We start from the raw sequence: 19,795 nt of genomic DNA, 5'->3' as shown, positions 1-19,795 counted from the left end.
GGAGCCAGAAGCTCTGCTGGTGCCCTCCCACCTTGCTCTGCTGCCACCAGCTAAGGTGACATAAGTTTGCTCAGCCACATATGGTTGTTGTGTAGAAAAAGCAATGTGCAATGAGCCTCTCTACCCACATGGTATGTCTCAAAGCAGCACAGCTTGTGGGTGGCCCTAGACGGACCCACTGCCTGCCCCACTGAAGGCCATTCCTGCTCAAGCAGCCTCCAGCCTGCCTGGGTTTTCTTGATCCATAGTGCAGAAGAACCCCATGCATCTACCCTGGCTCCTACATCAGGTAGTATGGAGGCCAGCCTTAGCAGCTGGGAGCTTGGTTGCTTTCCTCCAGGAGCTGCAGAAGATGAGCCTATGCTACCTTCATGCTTTGCTGAGCCTTGAAGAGCCACAAGTAGCTTGAAGGACAGGTCCATGGGCTCGGACATGGGCAAGGGGGGCTTTCTAACAGCCGCTGAAGTAAAATTGACATCTAGAGGTGCCTTATCACTGCCAGCCTTAGTCCAAACATCTCACACCCACCAGGGGAGGCTTCTCCCCAGGGTTTGACATTTGGGGCACAAGACTCAAGCTGATCCTCGGCTGCAAAATTTGAAACACAAGTGAACAAAAAGGAAAAGGCTAAAAGGAAAACTCAGCCGGGGACAGCTTGTATCAGAGCCCGTTTCTCTGTGAGCGTGGAGCCTGGCAGCCTCCACAATACCAACAACATCAAGGCGCAGCCCAAAGCGTCTGTCTGTCCATACCAGGGTGGAGGGGGCTTGCAGGGGCATAGGGGTGCCAGGGGCCAGGGATCTCAAAGCAGAGGCTTACATCTCCCTTCGGTCCTCCCAGGTGATCCCGTTTGCTGCTGACTGTGACCAGGACGAATGCACGTGCCGTGACCCGGCTGCCGAGGAGAACCAGTAGCAGCACCACGAAGGGCCTCTCTCGGTCAGGCGAGTGCCGGAGGAGCGAAGGGGCAGCAACGGGGGCTGCTGGGGAACGGCGGGGTGCAAGGGGGCAGCAGGCGTAAGGAAGAGCAGGGCAGGGGGTTGGTGACTGCACACAAAGGGGCCGAGGTGAGGCCACCGAGCAGCCAGCGTGCTGTGGCATGAGAGGGCAGGCACATGGCGGTCCCCTCCCCATCGCTGCTCCCTCCCAAACCCAACCGGGACACAGGGGTCCGATGCGCATTTGAGGGGCTCAGCCAGCGATGCAGCACTGCCTCAGCTGTGGGCTGGGAGCCCTGGTGCTGCCATGGACATCTGTCCTGGTCTGGTGTCTGGGTGTCTGTCTTTGCTCTGGATTTGGTCATTATTCACCCCCCTTCTGCTGTACAGGCTTCTTTTAGCAAGGTCGAGGTAGTTGTGATCTCTCTGCAAATATTTAAACTTAATTATATATATATACACATATATATAATATATATATAAATATATATTATATTTTCTTTGCTTTTGATGAAGCTGAGAAAGGATATCCTTTGTCACACACTCATGCTGCTGTGAAGTACAAACCATTGGGAAAAGTGCAGGTCGGGGAGGAGGAGCAGGGAATTCCCCCTTCCTTGCTGAGAGGGAGCTGGAAGGAGGACAGAGAGAGAAGCCAAACACCCAGGCTGCGCCAGGAGAGAGCTCCGCAGGAAGGCGGAATGGAGGCTGTGACCTCAGGGTGCTCTTGGCATCTTGCAGGCACCAAGTTTTTGCCCTTGGGATTTGCCGATGCTTTGCCTTGCTCTGCTTAGGGTCCTGGGTCAGGATTTTGAGGCTGAGGAGAAACGCTGATGTTGCCCTTACATCGCCCCGGTGAGCACGGCAGATTCAGTGAGCGCTGCTGGGCACCACAGATGCCCATCACCTATTATTTCAGAGCCCTCTGGGAAGGGTTATGTGTCCATGGGGATGTCTGCATGGCCAGTAGGAGCAGATACGCAATGATCCCTCTCTGCCTCACTCCCCCTGGCCCACCGTGTATCCAACTAGGTGAGGGATATAGTGGGCAATGAAGAGTAGCTGTGTGATGCTCTGAATGAAGGATGATGAGGTGGTCCTTCTTTTCTTTCCCCATGTGTCCTTTCCAAACATGAGCTTCAACAGTGTTTTCAGCAGTTCTCAGCAGAGACCAGACCCTGTAACGCAAGGAAAGACAGGACCCGAACAACCTGTCAGGAGACTTTGAGCATCATCTTTTCCCATTAAGATTTTCCTTATTACAATCTACAGTGGACATACAGTTGCTGACTTTCACGAATCTCTTGCTCACGTAGGCATGAAGTGAAAATTTACTTCTAGCCCCAAAGAAGCTCAGCTAGAAGCTTTGGCCCCCATAGTTAATTCCCAGAAGTTCAGTTTGGCAGCCTGAACCCAGCCCCACAGAGGCAACGGTTAGCGAAGGTGCCCGGCTCCAGCTGGGATTATGGCTGATGGTTTTGAGCTGCTAAGAAGCAGAAAGAGGAAAACAGAGAAGGGGCCACCGAGCAGGAGCAGGGACCGCGGTGTCCCCGGGGGCAGCTGCAGGATGGGACCAAGAGCCCCAGGGATGCCCGGCTGCCTCCTCCCGCCCGGGCTGTGCCGGGCTCCCCGCCAGGGTTTGGCCGGTGCAGGAGTGATGGAGAGAGGGTGACACGGTGTGGAGAGACCGGGGATTTTCAAGGCATCCTCTGGCTTCTGCTAGCTCCCCCGCCAGCCCTTTTGTCAGGCAGCTCCCGAAGTTATGTTTCGCTGTAGGACATGAGTAGGGACATCTCTGTGCCTGGATACACCACCAGCATCCAGGCAGGAGATGCCTTGTCCTTCTCCAAGACTTTTCCTCATCCCAAGTGTCCCTATCGCCGCATGGCATGCCACCTCCTGCCTGCCCTGGTCTAGGTAGGGATGCGGAGGGTGTGTGGCAATGGGCCCCATCTCCTCTTGCAGCAGGGACACGTGGACATTTCTGTTCCTGTCATGTCCAAGTGACAACACCCCGGGGTTTTCACCTAAACACACTGTCAGTTTGGCTGACAGCTGTAATTTTTTGACAGATGTTCACTTTTCAATCAAAAAAACACGCTCAAACAACCCAAGGAAATGAAAAAAACCCCCCCAAATCCAAAGCTCTTTGTGAGATACTCTTCTAGCCCCGATGTCCCCAGGAGGTGCAGCCCATCCTGCTCCAGGAGTGCAGGGAAGGGGACAGCCAGGGGTCCTGGCACAGTGGGAGCAGGGGGCATGGCAGCCCCCAGCAGGGTGAGGTGATGGGGACGTGGGATGAGGGTGAGACACAGAGGGAGAAATCTGTCCCAGCACCTGCCATGCCAAACCCTTCCGTGCCTGGTGTCAGCATTTCCTGGATGAATGTGTATTTATATGCCAAATTTTTACCCTTTTGGCATGAAAATCCTGGTCTCAGCAATGGCTCGTCCCTGTTTATGAGTGGGTGCAGGAAAGGGACTGTGGCCCATGGACAGGGGGACTGGGGGTGGCCAGAGGCGCTGGCTTGGCTGGTAGACATTTGTGCTTCTCCTGAACAGATAGCTTCTACATACTGAAATATTGTTCTTCTATAGCGACACTGAGCGGTTTTTGTCCCCATTAGGGTTTTATTCACAACGGAGGCTGCTGCTATTTTTATTTTTTTGTATTTGATAATTATTTTTTATAAAAATCTATGAAAAATAAATAATCTTCTCATCCTCAACGTCTTTTGCTTCCTTGCTTCACCCAAAGTGTGGCCGGACTGGGGGAGGGAGGTGGTTCTGCTGGTCCCAGCACCCTTGGTCCTGCATGCCCTCCCCTGCCCCAAACTGCAGACCCTCCCAGCACTGTCCCAGCCCAGTGGGAGAGCTCCTTTGGGGTTAGAGCTGGGACACACACACCCCCCTCCAATGCCCTCCCTCTTCAAGGTTGCCACCCATGTAGCTTTTACTATGCCACCAGCTGCAAGGATACTTTTGCAGATGGTCTTCTGCTGGTTATGCCACAAACTGGTCCATTATCCACCACTTTCTGTTAATTAACTCACCTTAAAGGTAGGGAAAGTGTGTGTGTACTCACACACCACCTCCCTGGGGACAGGGAGCAGAGGGCGGCTCACACTAGAGCTAGAGAGACATGTCATGCGGCACCCTGGCAAGAGAATTAAAACCTAAGACAATCAAAAAAGATGCTTAAAGATACACAAATGGCAGCTAACAAAATCCAGGCTATATTTCTAACAGACCAGTTCTGGGGCCATTTGAAGCCTCTCCCCCCATCAGACAGCGCAAGATAGCCCCTCAAGGAGCCCCTTTGCTGTTTTGCAGCTCAGCACAGGGTTTGAAAGGGCCAAAGCCATGATAGGAGCTATTTCTCTTTCCTTTGCCGTCTGCCTCACTTGCAAGCAGAGGAGAAGGTGAGTCACAGCTGAGCAAGTGGAAAGTTTGGAAAGGACTGAAAAATAGAAGCACCTGCAGTGGGTTGGGGGGCTGCTAGATCCCAAGGGGGCAATTCCAAGGCTATGGAAAGCGATGAAATCCTGATTTTCCTCCTGTGGGGCTGACACAAGCACATCGAGGGCCCCAGAGAGGAGCAATGGGCTGAGAAAATGGAAGGAAAAGCCCCTAGCACGGGGTGCCTGGTGCTGCGCTGGAGGCTGGACAGGGAGCACCTGGGGATGCACGGCACAGCCGTCCTTCCTTGCCGCGGCCAGGGTGCCTGTCGTGTCGCTGGCAATCAGAGCCATACGTACCCAGCCTTAATTGACACAAGCTGAGGGGCTTTGGGTTTGCGTTGCTGCTGGAAGCAAGTGAGGCCCCAGCAAGCCCTTGGTCCTTCTGGCTGCCTGCACCGAAGATGGGGATGCCAGGCAGGGCTGTGGGCACTGCCTTCAGTGCTGGCCCTTGCACCGTGTCCAGGGGGTCAGGGCCTGGACGGAGATGCCCAGAATCAAAGAGGAGCTATATTCCTACTAGGGACAATCAACTCATCCTGAGTCTCCCTCCTCCTCGTCTTTGATTTCCCTTGCCCTGTCTTAAAATCCCACTCCCTTGCCTTTCAGCCATCTCTGATGGCCATGTGCCTCCTTTTGCTCTGCACCAGCCTCTTCTTCGCTTCTGGTCTTTGCATGGACTGTCCCATCACTCCCCGGAGGAGGAACAGCATCTCCTGGTGACATTGGCTGTCCTCTCTGGGGCAAAGCTCCCCAAATCATGCACTTCCACCGGGGCCAGCTTATTTCCCATGAAGGACAGAGCATTAAGGGGCTCTACAGCCCCAAGCAACCAGGACCTCAGTTGTATGTCTTGCATTTAAAACAAAAAGAGCAGCTGTCTGCAGCAGTAGCCAAGTGAGGGCTGTTTTGCCATCCCATTCTCTCCTTTCTGCCAGACACCCAGCCTCAAGGCAAAAGACGCCAAGATGATGAGGACACAAGGTTGAGCAGGGCGGCGGCTCTTTCAGCAACACAAACTGGATCTGAAGAACTTTGTCTTATGTTGCCGTTATGATGGAGGAGACGACGCAGTCAGTCATTAAGAAATAAGTCAGTGATCAGGACCATGGGGACATGGTACCTTGTGTGCATAGGCTTCAGTGGTGCCTCCTCATTCATGCATGTGTTGAAATGCAGCAAATCCTGCTGGTACCTGCTTTCTGAGGATGAACAGGGACTGTTGGCCAAGAGTAACCCTTCCACCATGTGCACATATTACCAAATCTTTTCTAAAAAGCTGCCATCGTGTTAGTGATGCATCCCTTACAGTCCACTCCACCCTTTTTGGGGTGGCTTTCTCCAAACTCCCATCACTTGCAAGCCAGATAACCCCTGAGGATATCTGGCTCTGGTGAAGGTGCAATGAGCCAGCTGTGTCAAGATCTTCTTACCCAGCAGCTCAGGCTTGCCACCACGTGCCCTGCTGCCACACAGCCCCTGTCCTCCTCCTTCTATTCCTTCTCCTCCTGCCTTGTTCCACAGCCATGGGTTATTGTGCAATGAGCCAGTGGCAGCCACAGCACTTAACTGCACGGAAAATAGCGGAAGGAAAGTATTGGGTGTATTTTTAGCTTATTTTCCTGCAATTTAGCAGTGGGAAGCGAAAAAAAAAAATCAAGTTGTTCCATGAAACTTAATGAAGTCTGGTTTCCTATGGATTTGTGCGCTATAGCCCCTAAATTCCCCCTCTCCCGTGTCCTCCCAGGCATCCTGTCTGCCCACCCACAGTAATCCCCGGCTCTCCCCGGGTCTCCCACCCATCTGGCAGGGCAAGTGGCAACACACACCGGGCTTGGCCATGGGACCAGCCCCTACAAGTCCCGATGGCCTGTGCACTAGGCACAGCATGCACTGTAAGTGACTTTTAAGGCACCCTTTGCAGCTCTCACCTCTGTTCGGGCACTGATTTTCACATCACTTGTAGGACATTCATATTTGTAATGCCACTAGTCAAAAGTCTGCCAGATGGACCAGGAAGTTCTCAGGGGGTGGTTGACCACCAGACAGCACCATCCCATCCACCTCATATACTAAAAAACAGGCTAAAAGGAGGTTTTTTGGACTCTGCTTCCAAATTCCCGGCATCTGCAGAGGTTTGCAAAGCAAGGACTGAGAGCCCCTTGCCAAGGATGTCTAAACACAGTCTTTCCTCCAAAACCTGAAGGTGCCTGCAGGCATGTGCACCTTCCCATGCCTGGCAGAGCAGGTCGGCAAGGCAGGACCCAGCTCCGGCTGTGTGTACTGAGTGGCTTGGGACTTGGCTAACCCTCTGGGCAGATGGGCTAATGCTAAACTTGTGTGAGGACGCACGCGTGTTCAAAAGCTGGGAGTGTTTCATCCGCTACCAAAAGATGACATCAACTGGACCAAAACTATAAACAAACACTCCAGTTTGCCAGAGCCACAGATTACTAACAGCTCCGTTTAATAGTCAGTTAAATTATCATCTGGAGTTTTACATAGTGTTACAATGAAAGTTTTGTTGTTGTTGTTGTTGTTGCCATTGTTTAAAACCTTTTTTTTTTTTTTAAAGTAATCTGGAAGGGTTTTATGTTTCTTGCCACATGGCTATCCCACCCTAAAGCACCCTACTTTCAATCTACAGTAGTAAAACGTCACATTAGAGTTTTAATAGAACATCAAGGAACATGAATTGTAGCCATCTTTGTAAAGAAAAGGACCAAACCATCTTTATATGTTAAATAACTCCACGACAAGTAAAAGGTAGTAATGCTATTACAGGGGACGGGTGCAGCAAAGAAAAGATAATGACCCAGAGGTTCATCTCAAGTTAATGACTGCTCATTAATTCAGAAATAAAACAAGAAGAGAGGGCAGGGGGGCTCAGGAGGTTGCAGAAATAGATGGAAAACGGTGTCTTCTCCAGCCTTTGTGTGGTTGGCAGCATGGGAAAAACCAGGAGTCTGAGAGAAAATACTATGCAGACCCAACAGTAGGACCCTGTGGCAGATGCAGATGGTGTCAGCTCTGCAGGGAAGGGGACACCTTGGGGGTTGCCTGCAGCTGTTTTGGGTGAGCAAGCCCTATGCAATACATCTCACCCAAGGCTAGGTCTTCAGCCATGGTGCAACCCCCTGCCCAGGTCTGAGCTCCCACGGCAGGCTGCTGGCAGCTGTCTGAGATGGGCTCATGTCTTAGTTGAGACATTTTGGCAAGAAGATCCAGGTTTGGGCAAAATTCTGACTTGCAAAGCCAGAGTGAGGAAACGAAGGGAGCCTTCACAAAGCCAGGACCATCATGAAAATGGCCCCGCAGACATGCCATGCCAGCAGGATCTGCCGGCACAGTGGGTGCAGCAACACCATGGCAGTCAACCAGGCAGAGCACAGCCCCACCAGCAGACTGCGTGGTCCGTCACGGGATGGGGATGCCGAGTCCCATCCAACAGTGCAAGGGTGCTGCTGAAGGACTTTGGATGTGTGGCTTTCCCCTCACCCTCCACGATGGTCCATCTCCCAGCCCATGGGGAAGCTGGTGCTGAGGGAGCAGAGTCCACTCAGCCAGCAGATGATACTGTGGGGCTGAAGGGCTTTGAAATGTGAGCGCAGAAGCCGAACAGAAATATCTGCAGAGCCACAGAGCAAATCTTGAGGCTGGATGAAAAAGTAACCTAGGCAGGTGTGAATGCATGAGGTGTCCAGGGTTCTCCTGGCAGCGTCGCAGCGAATGGCCGGCAGACTGCACTGCTCCTGTACCTAGTGAGCAATAAAAGAGAGGAGGCTGCTACCCAAAGGAAAACAGCCTGCGTTTCATATCAAGGCCGTGTAAGCGGTATTACTTGGCGAGTAACCAACTTGCCAGAGCAGCCTTCTTTCAAGCATCCCTCTGAGGCGTTGAGCAGAGGTGCCCTTTGCCTATCCCTGGATGGCTGCCCGGCTGGAAGTTAAAGGTTGTCTCAGCATCTGCTGGGAGAAGCAAATGGATAAACCAAAGCATATTGGCCAAGACTGCCAGTGGCTGAAAGGAAAAGGAGCAACAGCTCAGCACAGATCACCTGCCCACATATACCTGCTCATGGAGACGGCACCGGTCTTGCTCTGAGCCCCAAGCCCTTGACAGCATCAGGCACGTCAAAATACAAGCAGAAACATGTGAGAAAAAGCCAAAAAGATCCAGCAGACTTCCTTCACGGGGATGCCCAGGTAATACTGTCTGCCAGTGGCTGCTCCCAGCAGCTCCCCAGTCCAGGCCAGTTGCCCCTGGAGGAGAGCTCTGCCCTTCAGAAGGGAAGAGCAAAGCACTGTGTGGTCCTGCAGGAAGATACTGAACTGCTGTTGAGCAAACACCGTGATGCAGCATCGTCAGCTGTGACCCGCTGCGGACCAGAGCCATCTCCTTCTCAGCACCTTGTAAATACTCGAGCCATGTCCTTGGCAGGTAGGGGAGGAATGAGGCAGAAAATCATAAGAGACAAGCTGAAGATTGGTCCTGCCAAGACTGAAAAAATGAAAAGGAAATTTCTCTCTCTGAAGAGGCATTGTAAAAATTCCACTGTAGGGCTCCTGGCTTGTCCAGATCAAAGATGCACAGCTGGCAAGTTCGAAGGTGCCTCCTCTGCAGAGCAGGCTAGGAGCTGAAGCTGCAAGGAAGCCGTTTGCTGCCTCCAACACTGTCAATAGTAACAGGGTTTTGGAGCACAGTGTGCTCTGAAACAAGCTCAGTGTCCCAGGACAACCCCTGTTCTTTTTAAAAAAAAAAAAAAAAAAAAAAGTCACCAGTGAGAGTTGCAGATGTGAGCCTGAACACAGGCAAGCAACACTCTGAGAAGAAGTCTGCCCACCTCACTGTGTCACCGAGCCCTCTCTGGGACCAGGACCTCCAGGACCACCCTGCACCACCACATCTGGATATGCTACCCTGTGCTCCCCTCACCATGCAGAGCCTGGGCTACTCCATAGCTACAGGGTGGCTGGTGCAGAAGGTGGCCTCGTCTGTGCCACCTGGCTGCTGCTTCCCTGGCTGGGGCTCTCCTGAGCAGTACTTCGACATTGCTTCAAAGTCTTTATTATGGTGGGTAAAAAACAATGATGGAAGGGGTTTTAAAGCTGACTTCCTAGGAATGTGGTCCCACAAGAAGAAAGCTCATGAAGTTGGCCTTGAGGCCAAGCTGCCTTTGCTCTGGAGGACTCTGCATCTTGGAGCAGATGTGGCCTTTGACCATGACAGAAGAACCTGAGGAGATGGGCTTATCAATGCCCCTTTCTCCTCACCCCAGCTGGTGACCCCACACCAGCCCTGCCCTGCAATGGCACCATCACTTGGCCAGGTCTCATCCAGACTCATGCTTTAGAATTAAAAAAAAAATATATATAAAAAATCCCAACCCTCTTAGACATCCAGAGGCTGTTTTTCTCAGCCATAACTACTAGCATCTCAACCTAACCTGCATGCCCTGCCTCCATTTTCCCAATCCTGCATCACCTGCTCTCTCATCCTGCCTGTGTCACCACGTTTCTCCGGTGATCAGTGTCCCCCACCCTTAGGTATGGTCCCCACAGTCAGGGCAGGGATGGGGCAGGAGGAGAGGGCTGTGCCCTCCCCATCTGCCCTCTCCACCAATGCTGAGGAACCTCTTGGCAAAATGAATAAAACAAAACCAAGAAAACTGGGTCCCACAAGACTTCTAACTAGAAAGGCTTTTGGCCAAGTCAAAGAAGAAACTAATACTGAGTCAGTCCTGCACAGAGCAGCTGCTTTTGCTCCCCGGTACAAATTTTTGCCTCCAGAAACATCAGCGACACCCTCCCTCGCCATGGGTCTGTGTATAAACCCCTCACAAACGCCTGTGGGAAGGCCAGCGTGAGAGCGGGCGCCCGCAACTCTCAGTAGTCCTTATCACCGTAGTCATTGTAAAGGACACTCAGCGTCTGCTCCTCGCATGTCTTCTTGAGGTCCCGGCTGAGCTCCGACCAGTCGAGCCCATAGGGCTTGATCTCGCTGTAGCGGCAGGCGAGGTACTTGAGGGACGAACGCTGGAGGCTGATCTTGGGCTCTTGCAGGAGGCCATTGCACCAGCTGCTGAGGTCCCCCAGCTGGGAGAGGATGAGGCCAGCCTTCCTGCAGTGAGGGTGGGCGAGGGGAGATGCCAGGGGGCGGATGGACGGGCAAAGGGGGCGGTGGGGGTGATGCAGACACCACGGGGGGGATGGTGGGAAGGGTAGGAGGAGCGTATGAGGAGAGAAAAGCAAAGATGGTTAAAGACAACTCAGAAGCTCCTGGAGTGCGGAGAGATAACCAAGAGTTGGGCACTGTGGGCAGCAGCTGAGTGGAGCCTGATGCTGTCGGGATGAGGAGGGACAGCAGGGCTGGGGGGACACTCCAGCCCCGTGGCAGCACTGCAAGTCTAATGCACGTGAGGACAGCCCCTGCCTGGGTCAGAGATGCCCATGCTACCACGGTGACGCTAGACCTGCTGCACTGGTCTTGGGACTCACCTTACACTTCCCTGTGCCCCCTTCTTCCACCCTGTATCATCCCCACAACAAGGCCAGGTTTGCTGAGGGTATAGTGAGGGGACAGTCAGAGGTGCAGCTGTGACCCCCTCCACACCCCTTGGGATGAACATCACCAGTGACTCAAATGGCATCACCAGTCACCGCTGCAGCCACTAGACCCCAGACATAACAGGATGGAAAAGTGGGAGCCAAAAGCACTGCAGGCAGTTGGGAGAAATGCTGAAAAGTGTCAGGCATGACATGTGTGGCCAGCCCAGGGCAGTGTCACCACGTGTGTCCTCTCCATGAAGTGCATGTGTTGCACATTTAGGAACTCTGCTGGTCACCCATAGCTTGGTGTAGGACATCTGCAGTGACATGGGAGGAAGGGCAGGGAAAAGGCAGGCCTGCTGGGATCGTCACGTCATTGACATCATGTGGCTGAAGGGGACGCGATGGAGAAGAAATGCACAGTTAGGAACCAGCAAGCCAGGACGTCACTGAGCAGGAGGGAGATTTAGGGGTGGTGGTGGTGTGTGTGTGTGTGTGTGGAAATAACCCAACCTAAAAATACCAGAGCTGGCTTGTCAGGGGTCTGTGTGGAAAGCTAAAGGTGAGCTAAAATTTACAATCCTCATAAAATTCAGTATCGCAAGCAGTGATACAATGTATGTAGCCCTGGTACACGGCTTGGAATGTTTAGCAAAAGTTTAGGAAACATCCTACAAAACAGCATGCAAATGAGAAGGAATAAATGAGAGGCATACAACATAGGTTTGACCCCAAAAGCTCTGGGAGAGCAGAGGATGTGGCAGAGGCCCCCAGTTCTTCGCACGTGCATTTTGCATCTTCCAGTTGCAGAGAGCAAAACAAGGAAAGGCGGGTCATGGCAGCAGCGCTTCGGAAAGAGCCACAACCCAGCCAAGGAAGCTGGGAGAGGTGGCCAGGTGACAGAGGGAGAGGAAGACCAGGGAGAATCCATCATCATCAGAAGACAGACACACAGTACTCCCACGGCAACAAGCTTTGGTGTGGGTCCTGGTAGCAAGAAGTGCTAAATTACCGACCCCTCATGTTGGATGACGTATCAGAAGGGCACAGAGCATCCTGGCCAAATATGACCTAAATTGTGCTCTCTTCACGTTTTTTTTTTCTTTTAAAATTGTGCTTCTAATGCTTTTATCAAGAAAATCAGTTTGTTCAGATAAAACACATTATGCTTATTTTAAACGTGATCCTTGGGTGATCTCCAAGGAACCTGGCAGATGTGAAGGTAATGGATTCAAATGAAGGGTCTTGAAGGTGAGAAGCACATGTGCCTGCAAACCCAGACAGAAGTTTGGGTCTCAGGAACTGGGGTAAGTTTCCTAGCCAGCTTCAAGGTCAGTTGGTGGGTGAGTATAGACAGGGAAGAGAAGATATATCCCCTTGATAGCTTTAACTCAGCATCTGTCCAGCACAGAACAGGCAGCAGAGGCACAAATCGTGATGTCAGAGGGAAAAACCAACCTCTTTGTCACATTCTTACTTGGATAAGCAGGGGTTGTGTGTGGAGCACCTGGCTGTGTTGTGATTGAGCTGTCAAACCAATGGTACATGTACCAACCGTGAAGGAACATCCATGACCTCTCCACACCTTCCTTAGGCCAGCTGCACCACGGGAGAGCTGCTTAGAGAAGAATTAATTTACTACAGGCCCAGCCAGAGCCATCCTTGGGCTTTTCTGGAGAGGAAAACCTCAAGAGGTCCCTCACAGAGGTAGCTGCAGCTCCAAGGGGCCAGCCTGGAGCCACCAAGAGGTTGTCCAGCTCTGTAGCCACATGACAACTGAAGCCCCAGGGCTCACATCCAGAGCCCAGCAGAGAGATGAAGGCACTTTGCATGGTGCTGACGCTGGAGAAAGCCACACATGCTGGCCAGTCTTCCAGCCACGAGAAGGTAGCCAGTCTCTCACTTGTCTTGGTTCCTCACATCTAGACACCTAGGAAGGCAGTTGGGGCACCTTGCCTTTCTCCAGCTTCACAGGTACCCTGACAGGAACACTGGATATGTTCCCACAGATTTTGGCTCAAAGCCCATAGACACCAACCAGACTTTACTTCAAATCCTACTGTCACTTATTACTTGCTAGAAAATGACTTGCCTTTCCCTCCATTTCTTCTCCTCATGCAAAATCCAGGGCTCTCTGCAGCCCTTCTTGGACTGGAAACCCCAGAAAAGTTATGTGCACACACCCTCGCTTCCCTCAGTCCACAGCCAGCGTCACCAAGAAGGAAGGTGAGCACACCCCAAACAAGCAGATCCAGCAGGCAGCGTGGCTGCCTGGAGGAGGAGGGACACGGTAGAGTCAGTCAGTTGCGTGGGTCCACATCCACGACTTCAAAGGAGCATCAGCAACAGTCAAACAAACACTCTGTCTGCTGGCTAAATAATGTCATCTGCAAGTGATTTGTCCTGTCACCACCAGTCTGGATGCTTTGCCTTCGCAGACGATCAAACAGGAGGTCTGCTTTCCAAGATTTGTCATCACCAGAACCCTCTGCAGCTGCCTAAATGCCTCTTTCCAAGTAGCGCGAGCTGCAAACACTTCATCAGCAACTTGCGTCATCCCAGCCTAAGTGCTCCAGCGTTTCCAGAGGGTGGACTTAACCCTCTGGCTCGTAGATTCACACAGCACACGGTAACATTTGGGCACTTCAGTGGCATTTCTGGCTGCTCCGTGCCAATGTACCTCTGCCTCGCAGGGCTGGAGGAGGCCGTTTCCACCCAGTGTTGTGGCTGGTCCTTGGTCTCCTCACTGAGGCAGCAACAGCCATGCTCAGCCTCGTCGATGGCTGTCGGATGACTCCAGTCTGTCACGTAAGGAATTTTATGTACTCCTCATGCAAACCATCACAACAGATGTCAGATGGTCTGTGCAAACTGGGGCTGAATTTCACATCTGGAAATGGAGACAGAGTGGCATCACCACAGCTGGGCTTGAGATGAAGGTGAGACATTAAGTCCAAGCCTGCTGATCCCACTTGGTGTCATGGGAATGAAGCGACCCTGGGCAGAGGAGTTGGTGGGAGCCTCAGTCTTAACAAGACTCGACGCGCTGGGATGTCACTGCTGAGCTTTGAGGCTGTTCCTCAAAAGAGCTCACATTTCTTAGAACACAAGTGGGAAGAGGGGAAAGAGGAGAGACCCTGGCTTTGCCCCAGGAATGGAGGATCTCTTAGGAGTTCCCCACCAAAGATGAACTAGGAGACACACCTAAGACACTAAGTGCAAGACAGCTACCAGCTATTTGCTGAATCTTTCTGACCACCTAGCAGAGGTTTGGAGGACAGACAAAGTACACGGAGGATCTCCAATCCTCTGTTAGAAATCCACAAGTTGATCATCTGGAGAAGCAGAACTGGAAGACAGCTAGCGGCGAGACCAGCAAGAGGAGGGGTGGGGCAGGGGAGTAAGGTGGAGGCCATGCATTTCATAGGTAGGAGCTGTTGTTGATGTACATTTGAAGTAATCCTGATTTCCAGATGGGCTCAAGGCTCTGGTTCTTTGGAGGCCAGATGTTATGAAACACCACTGCAGCCCACACAATCTCCCAGCCCAGCTTGCTAAACTGACTGGAAACATCCACGTTACCGGGAAACTACGCAGACAAAAGCAGACATCGAAGGACAGGGGGAGAAAGGAACATCTGGCTCTGCCTCTGGAAGCCCCGGGCATGAGGTACCCCATCCCCAGACAGTTGTGGGGGCTGCAGTGACCTGGCCTAGGGAAAGGACACGGTGCTCACTCAGGCTGTTTCAGCGCAACCTCCTCCAAAACCCGCTGTGGCAGTTCAGCACTGCTTGGGCACCAAAACCACTCGTGTCCCTGAGATCACCGCACACAACCACAGACATGGATCAAAAGGGAGGGATCACATGCAACTCAGACCCAAGGTCAATCCACTTCCTGCCTTGGACCACAAGTGACAGTGAGTTCAACACACAGAAATGCATTCAGCTCCAGCCAAAGCCCAGGAAAAGGAGGAAAGCCAAGCCTGACCTTGGTATGGCTGAGCACATGTATGTGTGTTTGCAAGCACTTCATCCAGCAGCTTCCACAACCAAGCTCTTCTGTGTCACCTTCTCCAGCAAGCTTGAAGGTACAACCACCTCCTTGTGGCTTCTTCCCTCCATCAATGCCCAGATCCCTTCCCTAACAAGGTTCTCCAACCACACTCCCTCTCCCTCTCAGTCACAACAACCTCCATTCCTCAAACGTGCATTATTTTTCCCCAAGACCTTCTGTTTCTTTTCCTGCGGCAGCAGCTACTGAGGGAAAGAGAGAATCCCATCCCCTTCCCACCTTGTATAGCATGAACAGACAAGGCAAAACTCCAGAGATGGCATAGGGCTGGTGGGATGGACAAAGATGATGGCTTGATAATGGTCTACTGCCTTCCACCTTGTCCTATGTTTATGGTTCTTCAGGGGAGATGGCTGGACCTCAAACATATGCACAACATCCAGCAGAACAGGAGCCCCACTGTAAGACTCTAAGCTCTATCATCAAACAAATTCATGAGATTTGCCAGACAGCCACCTTCCTTGGTGACCAACAGCTCCCAAGCCTACCTGGGCCCCAGCTCATCTTCACAGCGCCAGGTGAACTCCCCAAAGCTCTCGTAGTGCTGGTTGTAGTGGTAAAGGACTCTGTGCAGGCTAGGGGAACCCAGGTCCAGCAGTGTGTTGTAGGCCGTTTGCTGCTCCTTGCCACTGGTGTAGCCATTGAAGAGGTTGTAGATCTTGTCTGCTATTTCTGGGCAGAAGGACATGGGGTATTCAGTGAGGTGCAAGGAAAGGCATGAACAAAGCCCACCAGGCTAAAGCTCAGCTCTAGGGAAACAAAGACCAGAGCCAAGATTTTTTCCTTGAGTTATGAGTTATGTCATATCAAGACAAGGTCCCAATGGATGAGCAACAGAGTAGATGGCATTCCCTAGATTCAGTCCAGGTTAGGTTCCTGCAGTTTGGTCCAATTAGGAAGAGAAACAGGTGGCGTCATCAGGTACTGTTAGTGAAACACCATTATTTATGAGCAGGCACACAACTGGGGGTTCTTGAGCACAGCCACCACCTACGCTGCCAGTTGCCCAGTTGCTTTCTAGGCAGGACAGGCAGGTCTTCCTGGCTATCCTGGTATGTCCTGAATGCCTGCCCCCCCACCCACCCTCCCACCCCTCCACCAGCACAGAGTAGCTCTGCACTTGTTTGTGGAGAGGATGTATATGTCCTGCTGCCCTCCACACCAACCCTCAACACTATGTTGAGCAGCACTTGGGCCACCATGGGTGAAGGTGGTGTTACAGCCAGTTCATGCGACTTGTGTAGGGACATGCTAGAAGGGGGAACTCCCTATTGCTTGTCGCAAGCATCATAGTCCAGAAGCTCCCTCCATCTCACCTTGAGCTTTCACGTCATCTACCACAGGGCAGGGGGTCTTGACCGTCACATCACTAGACCTGGAGCGTCTGCCTGTGTTATCAACTCCCCAGAGCGTGAACCTGAACGAGAAGGAGGAAGGTGAAGCTCTGGATTACCATGCAAACACAGGCAGCACCAGGCAGGAGCACCACAGTCAGGGGAAGGGCGCTGCCATGGCACAGGGAAGGTGACTCACATGTAGGTGGTGTCGGGCTCCAGGCACCGAACGATGAGGGAGATGGTGGAGGAGAGCCTGTCAGGCACTTGGGCCGGCATGGCGCAGGGTGACTTGGCACCAGAGATGATGTCGTCCACGAAGCTCAGCACCGTCTCTAGGGAGAGAGGGGAGGACGTACCACGGGTGATGACACAGGTGTCCCCGGGGCTGTGGAGAGCCGCCGAGGTCTGTGTCCGCTACCATGCTGCCTGGCGCTGAGGGGGACCAAGGCTCATGCATGAGGTTGGTGCAGAGATGGACCTGTTGCTTTTCCAGCAAGGCTCATCACCATGGCATGGAGCTGCCACTTCTGCAGCACGGTAGGCAGGAGAGGGGCTGCTTTCTCCTCCACAGAATACTGGATATGTTGCAGCATCCCCTTGCAAAAAGGGAGGCAGAGGCTCTCCTCCAACATCTCCATCCCACCCTCCCCAGAGAGAACCAGCGGAGTCCCCCCTCACCTGTCTCCACCTTGGAGTGGTCCATTCTGTCGGTGACCTTCTCTTGACGGAGGAGGTAGTCAACGATCTGCACCCCGATGGGGGGCTCCGAGTGCCCCCACTCCAGCACCACCAGTGTGCTGCTGGGCTCGTGAACGGTGGAGAGCCGCAAGCTGGGAGGCAATGCCAGCCAGTCAGCATCTCAGGAGGGCAAGGTCTACCAGCTGTCCCCACTGCCCACCCATGCTCACCTTCACCCATGTCTATCACCGCCTTGCTGCACTTTTGTGCCTTCAAAAGGCAACAAAACCACTAGGCTGAGGCACACAGTATGGGAGATGATGCTGAGGACAACCTCAGCATGGTGCAAAAGGCAGCATGAGTGTGTTTGCTAGTGCCACTCGCTCTGCTGTGCGGACCACATGCAAACGCGCCAGAAACGAGCTGGCTTCTGTAGGGCAGTCTGTAGGGACTGTTTTTGCGTTACTCTGTCGCAGAAGAAGGGCTTCAAAGCCATTAACTCATGGGAGAGAGCAACCTCAGGAGAGGAGCAATTCCCCCTTCTCCCACCGTGGCTCTGGGCATGCTGGCCCAAAGGGCTCCTTCCCTGGGGTTGCTCTATGGGGATGGATCCAGAAAGAGCTCCCCAGTCCTCAGCTGAATTTAGAAAAGACACGGCATCTCTGCACACTGTCTGATTTCCAGGTCCCCCATCCACTTGCAAACCTGTCCCACGAATCCACCCCAGCCCCACCACCTCCTGCCACCATGCCGTTGGCCATTGCCACCAGCTCCTCCCCGTCCCATCACACCACGAGGCCAGTCTGGACATGCATGGAGACCTACATGGGGTGTGGGAGAGGCGCACAGGTGGGCAGCCCATCAGCCCCAAAGGCACTCGAGTCACAGCGGCACCAGTCCTCAATGACATCCCCGCTGCCCGAACACCACAGCGAGCTCATGGTGGCCTCCTGCAAGAGCTAGGAGAGATGAAAATTGGGTAAGCACCCAGGCAGGTTAACTCCCATCTCACCACCACTTGAGTCAGTGCTCATCCATCCCCCATTGGGTTCAGCATGGTCCATCCACCCTGGAGAGCAAGGCTACCCAACAGGCAAGGGCTGCCACAGCTTGACATAATGCTACCAGGGAAAGCTGCCTGCAAAGACCACCCCAATGCTGTCCTGCCACCTCCATGCCAACCCCACCACCCCCAGGCAGTGGTTTCTCACCCGCTGGGTCTGGTTGTTGGTGACCAGCTCATAGATGGGGGCTGCTTTGGTGACCTCCAGCAGGATGGGCTCAGCTGGCATATCGGGACTGGAGGCGACATGGCAGAGCGGGCAGGAGGAGGGACAGCGCCCGCGGCTCTGGCACTCCATCCGCACGCCGGCTGCCATGCGCTTGGTGCCTGACTCGGAGAGGCTGGCGATGTACTCGGGGAAGGTGAGCACCTTGGGGTCCCGCTCACGCTCCTCTGATTCATCCGAGGGGGAGTTACCTGGAGAAGGGGGAAAAGAGGGACACCAGGGTGGCCTCCAAGCCATCGATAAGGGGATGTGAGGGGGCTAGAGCCCTGCCTTCTACCCAGGAGAGAGGCAGTGCTGCCTAGAGACCCTCTGTATCCTTAAGAGCTCCCCATTTGCTCTGTAGGGATGAAACACTCACTGGTTTGCAGAGGAGGAATCGGGACCAAAAAGTCCACCCTGGCCTCTGCTGTCTTATGTCCTTTTGTCTCCCCATGCCTCAGTTTCCCCAGCCCTTCACCCGGCACTGGGACACGCACCCTTGCGGCACATCTCCACGAGAGGGAGCCTCCTTCATACGGCTGGAGACTCGGGAAGGACCTGGCTGGACACCTTAACTCCATGCTGATGCCCCACCAAACCCCCCTGCCAAACCACTCTGCTGCAAAAGCTCTCCTGGTCCAACAGCTGCCTTCTTCACCCAGCTCCCCCGGTTCCCAAGGACCTGCACCAAAGGTGATGCAACAGAGCGTGCTGGAGACCAGAGAGGACAAGCATCAGACCGAGGTGCACAGAGTGATGCTGACTTGTTAACCTCCCTGCCCAAAGGTCTGCAGCCAGCAGCACCAAAGAGCTCAGAATGAGCAGGGAAGACTTGCAAGTGCCTCACGATGCCCAGATGCCTAGAAAGCTCCTGAGATGGCTACCAAGCCACCAAGCCCCTCTTCAGTTGCTTTGCCCCTCCTGTACTCAGTCCCCAAGCAGGAGAAAGGAGATGGAAAACGGTTCCCTTTCAGAAGCTGGCTCAAGCCTGGCTCATCATGTCTCTTCTCACTGTCTTGGGGCATAATGGAGGTGAGCAAACTTGCAGCTAGGCAAGGAAACAGGGTATTTCCCTAAGGGCTTAGCATCATCACAAAGCAAAATAAAATGGAGAGATGGAGCAGGCCGCCCAGAGAGGTTGTGGAATCTCCTTCTCTGGAGGCACTCAAAACTTGCCTGGATGTGACCCTGTGCAACCTGCTCTGGGTGAACCCGCTTTAGCGGAGGATTGGACTAGATGGTCTCCAGAGGTCCCTTCCAACCCCGACCAGTCTGTGGAGGCAGGTACATCCATCAGAACCACAGACCCCCAGCCAACCTGTGACAAGACTGAAGGCCCTGTGCACACAGGGGAACATCTGCAGGTCTTAGCCTGCCAGCCTTCAGGCAACCCTGCAGTCCAGCAGGCTCAGATTTACAGCAGGAAAGCATCGCCGCTGTCTACGCTTTTCCCAGCTTCGTGCCAAGCTGCCCGATGCTGACTGCCACCGTGTCC

General features: G+C 53.3%; 2 protein-coding genes across 4 annotated transcripts in view; one reads left to right on the top strand and one right to left on the bottom strand.

Moving 5' to 3' along the window:
* PAPPA2 (pappalysin 2) overlaps positions 1 to 1,348 on the top strand; it is a 93,831-nt gene extending 92,483 nt beyond the window's left edge. The window contains exon 22 of the mRNA XM_037404433.1: positions 841 to 1,348. Coding sequence (XP_037260330.1) covers positions 841 to 915 — 75 coding nt within the window. The 3' untranslated portion in view covers positions 916 to 1,348. The remainder of the gene's footprint in view (positions 1 to 840) is intronic.
* Positions 1,349 to 6,914: 5,566 nt separating this feature from the next.
* The window catches only part of ASTN1 (astrotactin 1), a 56,960-nt gene continuing 44,079 nt past the window's right edge, over positions 6,915 to 19,795 (bottom strand). For 2 of the 3 annotated variants that reach the window (XM_037404806.1, XM_037404808.1), the window contains 7 exons: positions 18,244 to 18,512; positions 17,858 to 17,991; positions 17,033 to 17,184; positions 16,551 to 16,686; positions 16,334 to 16,434; positions 15,506 to 15,689; positions 6,915 to 10,515 (listed from right to left, as the gene is read on the bottom strand). In XM_037404806.1, coding sequence (XP_037260703.1) covers positions 10,281 to 10,515; positions 15,506 to 15,689; positions 16,334 to 16,434; positions 16,551 to 16,686; positions 17,033 to 17,184; positions 17,858 to 17,991; positions 18,244 to 18,512 — 1,211 coding nt within the window. In that variant the 3' untranslated portion in view covers positions 6,915 to 10,280. The remainder of the gene's footprint in view (positions 10,516 to 15,505; positions 15,690 to 16,333; positions 16,435 to 16,550; positions 16,687 to 17,032; positions 17,185 to 17,857; positions 17,992 to 18,243; positions 18,513 to 19,795) is intronic. The other variant, XR_005106836.1, reaches the window with a different exon arrangement.

Source organism: Falco rusticolus, chromosome 11 (assembly GCF_015220075.1).
Source record: "Falco rusticolus isolate bFalRus1 chromosome 11, bFalRus1.pri, whole genome shotgun sequence".
NCBI classification, from domain to species: domain Eukaryota; kingdom Metazoa; phylum Chordata; class Aves; order Falconiformes; family Falconidae; genus Falco; species Falco rusticolus.
Note: the sequence above shows the minus strand (reverse complement) of the source record. Positions and strands in the feature narration are given on the sequence as shown.